We start from the raw sequence: 12,240 nt of genomic DNA, 5'->3' as shown, positions 1-12,240 counted from the left end.
CTGTTCCCACATGCGAACATGAATGTGATGCCTGGAGTCACAGCAACTATCTAGCAGCTATGAGGGAAAGGCCAAAAATATTGCAGAACCACCACAACAGCGGAAACAACAGTGCACCTCAAGCATTCTTATTGTATGGGAAAACTAAACTCTTATTTTTTTCTATTACTTATATCTAAAATACATATATATCTAAAAATATCCATAACTGATATTCTGCTCACTAACAAGATTCTCTTCCAGTCAAACCATCTTACTTTGCCCAAGAAGTCTTTCTCTCTTTCCCTCTTCTCCTTTTAATCTTTTTTCCCTTGGTTAAATTTCTGTCACTCTCCCTACTAAGGCAACCAAAATAAAATACCTAGTATATTTATTTTTACAAGATAGAAGACTAATTACAATTTAAAAAGTAAAGAAAGAGTCCTTAAATTTCTTATACTGAATTTATCTACAAATATATAAAGATCAAAATAACATCTGTTTGGTGATATGGTATCAAACAGAATTTAGGTGTCTCTGCTCACTCTCAGGTTAAAAACCAAGCTCTAAGATAAAGTATTTTTTTTATTAAAGTTTTTTTTAATGTTTATTTATTTTTGAGAGAGAGACGGAGCATGAGCAGGGGAGGGGCAGAGAGAGAGAGAGACACAGAATCTGAAGCAGGCTCCAGGCTCTGAGCAGTCAGCACTGAGCCTGACGCGGGGCTTGAACTCACAGACTGTGAGATCATGACCTGAGCCGAAGTCAGATGTTCAACCGACTGAGCCACCCAGGCGTCCCTAAGATAAAGTATTTTAATGTCTACTCAAATGCATCAATATCAGCATGTATTTTTTTTTTCTCATTTTATTTTAGAGAGAGAGCAAGAGAGAAAGTACACGCACAGGTGGAGTAGGGGCAGAGGGATAAAGAGAGAGAATCCCAAGCAGGCTCCACACTTAGCACAGAACCTGACGTGGGGATCAATCTCACAACTCTGGGATCATGACCTGAGCCAAAATCAAGAGTCAGATGCTCAACCGACTGAGCTACTCAGGCGCCTCAGTATGTGATATATTCTGATGTGATTCCAAAGTCAAGTGTTATAGAAATATGCAGCTGCACAACCAATCAGACACTTATACACATAATCTGACTACATACATATGGACTATATTTAATTTTTCCAAAAATGTTCATGCTCTTAAGAAGTATAAGATACTTCTTATACTGATAAGGAACTGATAAATCTGAATAAATAGATTGAACTATGATTTTCCTATTAGTGAGACCAGGATATTTCACTTCTATTCCTAATATGACATGCAATTTAGGTTTATAAATGAAGGGTAAGACTTAGTTACGGGTAATGTTCTTAGCATTAAAAATACATACATATACATACATACATACATACATAATCTTGGGCAGTGCCCTTCTCCATGTCAGTTCCCCACCTATAAAATGAGGAGGGTGGGCTGGTTTTCAGACTGTGCTCTGCAGAGCCCATCCAGTCAAGTCTGTAAGCCTTCCACTCTGACTCAGGCAGAGCAGATCTGCTTTTATCTGTTTAAATATTCATCTTTTATATAAGATTTTCTTTAAAGTAAGAACTTAGTAACCAAAAATAACTTGAAAACTAGTGGACAAAATGCTCTCCTTGGTCTCCTCTGGTATTAATATTCATGATGAAATGCTCTCTTTAAGCTCCTAAGCTCTAAATATTTTAAGAGCAAATCTATTCATCTAAATATGTACACAGAAAATTCATGTGACAATGTGGGCCTGACTTATTTTCAGAAATACATTCAAATAGAACTAATGTTTTTACCTCGTGAAAATGCCATCCACAATTCCAATTGTTGCTTCCTCTGCAGGAACATAGGAGCCAATCTGAGCCATGATAGTAATCAATGCAACTTGTTTTATGTAGGAGCTCTTTCCACCCATGTTTGGTCCAGTAATTATCATTACTCTCTCTGAGTCCCCCTAGAAAATTAAAAAGCAATTTCACTTATTGTACCCAAAGGGCTTTTACATAACAGCTATAATTTATTCCATAAATGGGAATGCCTTAAGTAAAAGATGGCTTTATGATATTTAAATATGTTACCAATTAAGTATCACAAATGGAAAGAGGGCCTTTTTGTCTTAAACCTGAACCATGATATTGCAGAACAGTGAATTTTTAGCAATGTACATGACTGTTTCTGTGTATAAATAAGGAAAAAACAAGAAGCAATCTAAATGAGATAACTACTATGGCTTTCTCATTAAATATTCATTTACCTGCCTCTTTGTGTGTTTTTTATATTGCTTACACTTAAAACCAATCAATATGTCTATCTTAAAACTACCGGTATTTATAGGGCGCCTGGGTGGCTCAGTCGGTTAAGCGTCCGACTTCAGCTCAGGTCATGATTTCCCGGTTCTTGGGTTCAAGTCCCAGGTCGGGCTCTGTGCTGACAGCTTAAAGCCTGGAGCCTGTTTTAGATCCTGTGTCTCCCTCTCTCTCTCTCTGCTCCTCCCCTGCTCAAGCTCTGTCTCTCTCTGCATTTCTCAAAAATAAATAAACATTAAAAAAAAAAACAAAACTCTACAGGTATTATACAGCTAATTGCCCAAGGCCTTAAATTTGGGTTGGTAGCACAGGAATTTTTTCAGGTCTAGACAGATGACTACTAAAGAGATTTACAATACCAAATTCTAGATATCATTTTTATCAGCATTTTTCACTGGCATTTCACCAGAGGATGTAAAGGAGGCAGAAAAGCTCAAACACTTGCACTAATTTAATTTCTAGAATTTGCCTCTATTAACCAATTATAGTACTTGCCATATATAGACTCATCCTAAGGGAAACTGTCCAACTGTAGCCCTTTGTAGAGAGGAGCGAGCCCGCGACATCCATGTGCTGTGCTATGTGAACCCACCACTCTGGGCAATACCTGCCTGGTCAAGAGTGGCCACTCTGTATCTGACCAAGAGCCCAAGACATGGCCTCACATAAAAGGTCTTCTGAAACTAACCATACAATCTCTTGGGAGTTTAAACTGAGAACCATGGAGAGATTCAATCAGTTGGTATACGGAGGAGAGGTTGAAAAGAAACACAGAACAAGACCACAAAGCACTGGGGACCATAAGTATTAACTTATGAGGAAACAAAGTATGAAGAAAAATTATACAGAACAAGGGGTAAAGAGGGTAGTTAGCAATAAAAGGTAAGAAGCAGCAAAGGAGCCTAAAGGAGTTGAGAAACTTCATGCACATGCAAATAATGAGAGTCTCAAAGTAAAATATTATAAAGTCTTACTATTCAGGGGATAAGAAGAAAATCTGTTCCATCTCTAAAGCTGTCTTATACCCTAATTAACCAGACATTTCCAGTCTCGCTAAAGCCAAACTGTACTAGAGATCTTGTTCTTCCTGTGATTCCTTTCTCTCATGGTTACATGTGGTTTTATAATGAGTGTCATAAAGCTCCATTATTTGAAGGAACTTGAGTGAATCTGTGTTTCTTGGAACAGAAAGAGCCTAGCACAGTAAGAACAAGAAAAGAAACTTTGCATGAGTAGAATGATGAAAATAATGATTAAAATAAAATTATTTCTGGGGCGCCTGGGTGGCGCAGTCGGTTAAGCGTCCGACTTCAGCCAGGTCACGATCTCGCGGTCCGTGAGTTCGAGCCCCGCGTCGGGCTCTGGGCTGATGGCTCAGAGCCTGGAGCCTATTTCTGATTCTGTGTCTCCCTCTCTCTCTGCCCCTCGCCTGTTCATGCTCTCTCTCTCTGTCCCAAAAATAAATAAACGTTGAAAAAAAAAATTTAAAAAAATAAAAAAAATAAAATTATTTCTCTTACAGAGCCTTAAAAATAATCAACCTGTTAAAAATAACCAAACATCTGGCATAACCAAATATTTAAAAAATTTAAATAAAATGAACTGATTGCTTTTTTAAAATTGGCAAAAATGACACAAGAAACACAATCTGAATAAGCTCGTATCTATTAAAGAAATTACATCTGTAATTAAAAGCCCTTCCATAAGAAAACTCCAAACCCAGATAATTTTCCCACTAATTCTTGCAAACATATAAGAAACAGCACTAATCTTATACAAAAACTCTTCTACAAAACCAAAGTAACTCTTACCAAAACATTCCAAAAATTCAACAGAATCTTTTTTTTTTAAGTTTATTTACTTATTTTGAAGGAGAGAGAGAAGGAAGGGCAGAGAGAGACAGAAAGAGAATCCCAAGCAGGCTTCACATGACCTAAGCCAAGATCAGAGTCGAATGCTTAACCGAGTCAGCCACACAGGCACCCCCCCAACCCAATCTTGATACCAAAAACCTGTCAAGAACATAATAAAAAAGAAAAATTACAGACCAATTTCTTCTATTATGTATATATGGATGAATATACATTAAGCCAATCCAAAGCTATATTATATAAACAATTTAGAGTTTTTAAGGAGTATAAGGTTGGTTTAATAATCAAAGGCCAATCAATGTAATTCACCACATTAAGAAAACAGAGGAGACAAATGAGATGACGATCTCCAAAGCATTTGATAAAATTCAGTATCTACTCATTAAAAAAAGGGCAGGTGCAGGAAAAGGAAATAAAAAGTATAATTATTAGAAAGGAAATAATAAATCTCATTATTCCTGTATGTCATGATTATGTTCCCAGAAAAGTTAAAGAAATCTATAAAAATTATTATAGTCAATAAATGAATTAAACAAGATCTTTGGATATAAAATAAATATAAAACTTTATCTCTAGATTTCAGCAGTAAGTAATTGAAAATAAGAAATTTAAATTTTTTTTAAGTTTATTTACTTGTGAGAGAGAGAAAGACAGACATAGTGTGAGCAGGGGAGGGGCAGAGAGAGAGAGAGACACAGAATCCGAAGCAGGCTCCAGGCTCTGAGCTGTCAGCACAGAGCATGACATGGGGCTAGAACTCACGAACGGTGGAATCATGACCTGAGCCAAAGACAGATGCTTAACCGACTGAGCCACCCAGGCACCCCGAAAATAAGAAATTTAATGATACAATTTACCACAATATCAAAAGAAATCAAATACTTAGGAATAAATCTAACAAAATGACCAAGACCTCTACACAGCAAACTATAAATCATTTTTAAGAGAAATTTAGGAAGACCTACTTAAATGAAAGAATATACTATGTTCATGGACTGAAAGGCTCAATATTATAATGCTACAATAAATAAATAAATTAGTGTGATTCTGGCACAAAGACATACAGTGGAATATATCAAAGTCCAGAAACAGACTGATGCGTACACAGTTACTTGATTTGTGACAAAAGTGACATTGTAGCAAAGTACACAAAGGATGGTCTTTTCAATAACTGGGGTTTGGTCAAAAGGATGTCCATATAGAAAAATAAGAAATCCTGATTCCTAACTTCCATCATACATAAACAAAAATCAATGTCAGGTAGATTATAGCTTTGACAGCCAAAAAAATAATAAAATAAAATTAAATTAAAATACAATAAAATACAATAAAATACAATAACTGGACAATAATATACGACCTTGGGGTAGAGAAAGATTTCTTTAATAGGCATAAATCATAATTAACTATAAAGAAAGACTTAAAAATTGGAGTATATTAAAACTAAATACTATTAGGGGCGCCTGGGTGGCTCACTCGGTTGAGCGTCCGACTTCAGCTCAGGTCATGATCTCGCAGTCCGTGAGTTTGAGCCCCGCGTCAGGCTCTGGGCTGATGGCTCACAGCCTGGAGCCTGCTTCCGATTCTGTGTCTCCCTCTCTCTCTGCCCCTCCCCCGTTCATGCTCTGTCTCTGTCTCAAAAATAAATAAATGTTAAAAAAAATTAAAAAAAACAAAACTAAATACTATTAACCAAAAGATGCCATTAAGGAAATGAAAAGCTGTAACATAGATTACATGTATAGATTATATATTGCCCAAAGACTCAAATCCAGTATACATAAAGAACTCCTACAAATCAGGGGTACCTGGGTAGCTCAGGTGTTTAAGTGTCCAACTCTTGGTTTTCATGATCTCACGATTCATGAGATTGAGCCCTGCTTCAGGCTCTGTGCAGACATTGCAGAGCCTGCTTGAGATTCCCTCCCTCCCTCCCTCTCTCTCTCACCACCCGCCCCCCACCGCCACATGCTCTCTCTCTCTCTCTCTCTCTCTCTCAGAATAAAGAAAATAAACTTCAAATCAAAAGAAAGACAACTCCAAGAAAAACTGTCAACAAAACTTTAAAAGAAAATGACAAAAAAAAAATACAAATGAGTTGGTATAGGTCAGAAATAGGACTATAAATCTGCAAAAAAAAAAAGTATGCTATGTTCAACAAACAATGGTGGGACAACTGGGTACCCATGTGAAAAAAAATAGAGGTAGGCCTGAAACTCACACAGTGGCCCTAAATCAAATCTAGATGAGGGAATTAATTATGAAAAGCAAACCTTAAACTTTTAGATGAAAACATAGAAAAACAGCTTAATAGCATCAAGATAGAGAATAATTTACTGAAAGAAATAGGAAAAGCAACACAACAATATAAATCATAAAAGGAAAGACTATGATTAATTTTTTTTTATTTTTTTTCCAACGTTTTTATTTATTTTTGGGACAGAGAGAGACAGAGCATGAACGGGGGAGGGGCAGAGAGAGAGGGAGACACAGAATCGGAAACAGGCTCCAGGCTCCGAGCCATCAGCCCAGAGCCCGACGCGGGGCTCGAACTCCCTGACCGCGAGATCGTGACCTGGCTGAAGTCGGACGCTTAACCGACTGCGCCACCCAGGCGCCCCAACTCTGATTAATTTTTTAAAAAATTATATTAAGCCACCAAACACAAAATAAAAAGGCATAAAGAAGTAGTACTTCTACACAGTAATAACACCAAAACAATGAAAAAATGGGCAAAGGACACAAACAGGATATTTATAGAAAAAGAAACACTCAAAGCCGAAAACTTTTCTTAATCAGGAAAAGGAAAACGAAATCAGCAGGATTTTTCAAGGGATCTACAAGCTATTCCTAACATTCAAATGAAGGAATAAAGAAATACTAACGGTGAAAATTTTTGAAGGAATATTTTTTAAAAGACAGTTTTCACATTCATCAGATCATCAAAAGGCTTAAAAGTCTATTTATACAGAATGTTGGCAAGGATACGGAGAACAATTTGGAAATGCTTAAAGATTGCGTATACTGGTCTACATGACCCAGCAATTCCTCTCTTAGTAATCTACCCTAGAAAGATACACAAGTACGCAGAAAGATATTTCTATGACTGTTCACTCTAGTACTGTTTGTATTCATAATAGACAAAAAATGGAAAGCATGTATCATCAGGAAAATGAGATGTATTCTATACAATTATTAAAACAATCATTTACAAAACAGTATACAACAGGATAGGTGCAATGTGCCATATTTATGTACATTTTAAAAACACACAAAATTATATACAGTTAAAATACAAATATATACAAAATACAAACCTTGCACAAGGATAACAAATAACATCAGGATAATGGTTACCAATAAGAGGAGGTGAAGGGGGAGAAAAAGAAAGCAATTATGTGTAGCCTTAGCTACGTCTATAACATTTTATTTACTTTAAATAAATCTCAAGTTCATATTACGAAAGTTCATTCTCTATGATATTTGAGTGAAAGGTAAACAGGTGTCTATTATACTGCTTTCTACACTTTTTCATTTGTTTGAAATATTAGCTAAAAATTATTTAAATGAATTATCTTAAGATTTAATTATTCATTTCATGAATAATCATCATGAACCATCAAATAGCTCTTATAAACTGATTTATAGATTCAGGAAAAATTTATATAACTTCCAAATGATATTTTGTTATTTGGACCTCCAGTATAGTTACATAAAAATAGAATAGCAGAAGAGAAACATATAATAGAAAGTAAAAGACTGTAACACAAGGGAAATGACCCACAGATGGGTTACATGCACCATGATGAGGTCCCGAACCATGAAGGCATTGTTGGTGGAGCTGCCTGAAGTGCAATTACCAAACTCAACGAACAATGAAGGGGGCTGATGGACGTGCACAGGCAAAAAAAAAAAAAAAAATTCTTTTAATAATTTAGGAAAGCTGTAAGAACAATAAAAATATATACCTTTTATCTTTTTAAAGACTAATATTTAAGGTAATTTTTTAAAGTTTTTATTTCTTTATTTTGAGAAAGAAAGAGAGAGCACACTACTGTGGGAGGGGCAGAGGGAGAGAGAGAATCCCAAGCAGGCTCCACACTGTCAGCTCAGAGACCAAGGAAGGGCTCAAACTCACGAACCCGTGACATCATGACCAGAGCCAAAGTCAGACGCTTAACCAACTAAGCCACCCAGGTAGTCCTACACACCTTTTATTTGTAGACACCATACTCCTTCCAAAGCCTTGAAAGAAAAGAACATTTACACTTAGTGCTTGATTCAGTTTTCTCATCCAATGAGAATAAAAAATTTGACAGGGTAGTGACATGTCAGTGCAACTGTGTAGCTCTCAGTTCCCTAGTGTCTAAAATGAGGGTGAATTTGGGGCGCCTGGGTGGCTTGGTCGGTTAAGCGTCCGACTTTGGCTCAGGTCATGATCTCACGGTTTGTGGGTTTGAGCCCCGCGTCGGGCTCTGTGCTGACAGCTCAGGGCCTGGAGCCTGTTTCAGATTCTGTGTCTCCCTCTCTCTCTGCCCCTCCCCTGTTCATGCTCTGTCTCTCTCTGTCTCAAAAATAAACAAACGTTAAAAAAAAAAATTTTTTTTTAAATGAGGGTGAACTAAATGATCTCTCACCTTCAAGTTCTATGATTCTCTGAAAAATAGTAGGTCCAAATTCAGGCATATGACATTGGAGATGTGGCTTTGCATTCAACTGAAGAGGGGAAACTGTGGAATTCACTTGTCCAAAGTGCTTGGGGGAAATGGTACACAGGGACCGCAGTCGGACTTGCGGTCACTTCTTTTTTTTTTTTTTCGTGTTTATTTATTTTTGAGATAGAGGCAGAATGCGAGTGGGGGAGGGGTAGAGGGAGGGGCAGAGAGAGAGACAGAAAATCAGAAGCTCCAGGTTCTGAGCTGCCTGCACAGAGCCCAATGCAGGGCTCAAACTCACAAACCGTGAGATCATGACCTGAGCTAAAGTCAGATGACTAACTGACTGAGCCACCCAGGCGCCCCAGACTTGCGGTCACTTCTGTGGAAGTGAACTTTCCAGGCCTATCCAGGATTTGAAGATTTCAGGTGAGAACTAACTTGGAGGCTTTAAGGAATGAAATGATTTCAACTCACTTAACTATTTTTAGGTGACAAAGTGGCTGCCTTCCCAATAAGCACTAATATTTATACCTCCAATGGGAGCTAAATTATACACTGGGCACACTCTAGTAAACACTAATGTAAAAAAGACACTGTGGAGAATCAGGAGGGACTTTGAGATGCATAAATACTACCTGTCCCCTCTCTACTGCCACCATCCTGGTGGACCACTGCAGTAGATCCCGACTGGTCTTCTTGCTTCTCTGCCCACAGTCCGTTCTCCACATAACAGTCAGAGAGATGGTCTTAAAAATGAAAACAGGGGCACCTGCGTGGCTCAGTCAGCTAAGCGTCTGACTTCGGCTCAGGTCATGATCTCCCCTGATCTCACAGCTCAGAGCCTGGAGCCTGCTTCGGATCTGTGTTTCCCTCTCTCTCTGCCCCTCCCCTGCTCACATTCTGTCTTTCTGTCTCTCAAAAATGAATAAAAAAATTAAAAAATGAAAACAGAATTGGTCTCCTGCTAAAAAGCCCTCACACAGCTCCCCAGTGTTCTAATAATAAAGCCTGGACTCCACACCACTGCCAAAAGGCCATGCCTGCCTCTCTGGCCCAGTCTCCTTCCACCCTCCACACGTTCACTTACTACTAGCCAGGCTGGGTTTATGCTCTTCTTCCACCTGCTGGAAGGTGCCAAGCTGTCCAGGCCTTTCCATAGTTCCTTGCATCTGGGGTGCTCTTCCCTGATTAGATCCTTTTTGTCATTCAAGTCCAAACTCAAACATCAACTCCCAGGAGAGACCTTTTCTGACCACTGAATCTACTTAAGCCCCTCTGCCCTGTCACACTCTATCATGACACCCATTTGATTTTCTTTATATCTTTTACCCTTCTCTGAAATTTCCTTAATTTTCTTGTTTACTTATTACCAGCGTCACTGCTAGAAAGTTAGTTCCCATGAGAGGAACTAGGTTATCTTGCTCATCCCCAATGAATACAACATGGCCTGCTACAAAGAAGGCACTTAATAAGTACTGGTCAAATATATGAATTTATTGTGTGAAAGGCACTGCAACAGGGATATTCACCACCCTGACATATCAAAAAATCATGTGCATTCTCTCTGGAAACTAGTCAGGAATATGTGACTCCCTGTCCTCTACAGTTCCCAAGATAACCTAGTTAGTGAGGAAATGATCAAGAAATCTCACACCTGGAGCACCAGGGTGGCTCAATTGGTTGAGTGTCTGACTTTGGTTCAGGTTATGATCTTGTGCTTAGTGAGTTTGAGCCCCACATCAGGCTCGCGGCTGTCAGCCTCAGTAGGGAACCCGCTTCAGGTCCTCTGTCCCTCTTTTTGCCCTTCCCCCATCTTCTCCCCAAAATGAATAAATATTAAAAAAAGAAAAAAAGAAATCTCACACATGTATTTTATGCATCTACCTTTCAGCAAGGATCATATGTCCTTTGATGTCCACACATCAAAAGGTCCTAGATATGAAAAACACCTTAAATCTATCTGGAAAACCAGTCAGGATGAGGAAACATTGCAAGAGAATAGCTAGAAGCTGAAAATTGGCAAAAACTCTTTACCCTTTCCGGAACCTACTGAAGTTACCAAGAACACATCAAACTGGACAGCCTAGATGGTGCCCAGACCTATGCCAGGTACTGAGCGTGATGATGCACACAGAGCAAGCTCTCAGGAAATCACAGATGGATGGCTGAATGAATAAATGACAGTAAACAAACACGGAAGTACTCCACCATGGGGACTATGTTTCTGGATGGCATCTACCACCTCAATGAACCTTTGGGGAGACTAAAGTTCAATATCTCAAGTTTTTACCTTGGTACTGGTGATGTCTGCCTGGATAGCATCAGTCAGTAACAGCCTAGCAGTGGATATCAAGAATCAAACACTGAATCTAAACCAGTAAGTTTTTAGATAACTAGTCAACTTCCACACTGAATTCTGTCTTCTGTGGAAAGAGAAGTGAAGCGGAGATGAAAACATAAAAGGTTTTAAGGTACCATAAGAACACTGCAGCTAACAAGTGCCACAGATAACTGTGCTGATGACCTGATGTGCACCATCTCATTTAGCTCTCACAACAAACAGCCTCACAGGGTAACGACAGTACTACTGTATTTCCATGTTACAGCAAGGAAACACAGGCCAGGAGACTCTAGGTACCTTGTCCAGTAACACGCAGCTACTAAGTAGCAGAACTGGGATGTTAAGTAAAGATCATCTCTGGACAAATGTCTCATAGGGGATCTCTGCTCAATGACAGAGAGTCACAGTCACTGCTAAACAGGACAAGGGCTACTCTGGTGCAGGGCCAGCATCCGTGGGTCCATCACTGGGTACACTAAAATGATGGTCAGAACAGTCCTAAAGTCAGGAGATGTATAGCAAAAAAAATTAAATAAATAAAACACCAAAAGTGTCACATGTTAATTTCCAAGACTTGGGCATTAGCTGCTTTTTACAAAAAAGCCTTCTTTCCTTGACAGGTACCGATATCAACATCTATCTTCAAGAAAGGCTCATGGTAGAACTATTTTTATAATAGTTGCAAACTGCTGAAAAAGTTTGGCAGTTTCAAAGTGTTTTATTCCTTGAAAATGTCAATCAATAACAGGTTACAGTAAGAGACTCCCTAGCGAAAGCCTCCTCCAGACAAACTCTTAGCCAAATCCTTGCACTTTTAACCCAAGGTGAACTACAAACAGAAAGGGGGATAATGAGGCTGGAGAGGAGTACAGACTACAAGCTGAGATGCTGAGGAAAGGGTCCAAATCCTTCTGATGCCTGGATACTGCCCAATTTATATTCCACTAAGAGCTAGTTGTTACTCAACCTAATCCCCTCATTTCATAGATGAAGAGAACAGTGGTCTATCCAAGCTGATAGCAAAACAGCAGCAGAACAGGACTGGAATTT

The 12,240-nt window shown here is 38.6% G+C and overlaps 1 protein-coding gene across 9 annotated transcripts in view; it reads right to left on the bottom strand.

Annotated features, from left to right (window-relative positions):
• The window catches only part of MSH3 (mutS homolog 3), a 187,929-nt gene that overhangs the window by 38,603 nt on the left and 137,086 nt on the right, over window positions 1–12,240 (bottom strand). For all 9 annotated transcript variants that reach the window (XM_045062647.1, XM_045062646.1, XM_003981121.6 and 6 more), the window contains one exon: window positions 1,811–1,968. In XM_045062647.1, coding sequence (XP_044918582.1) covers window positions 1,811–1,968 — 158 coding nt within the window. The remainder of the gene's footprint in view (window positions 1–1,810; window positions 1,969–12,240) is intronic.

The sequence above is a fragment of the Felis catus genome, chromosome A1, assembly GCF_018350175.1.
Source record: "Felis catus isolate Fca126 chromosome A1, F.catus_Fca126_mat1.0, whole genome shotgun sequence".
Taxonomy (NCBI): domain Eukaryota; kingdom Metazoa; phylum Chordata; class Mammalia; order Carnivora; family Felidae; genus Felis; species Felis catus.
The sequence above is the reverse complement of the archived record's forward strand: the minus strand, read 5'-3'. Positions and strand labels throughout refer to the sequence as shown.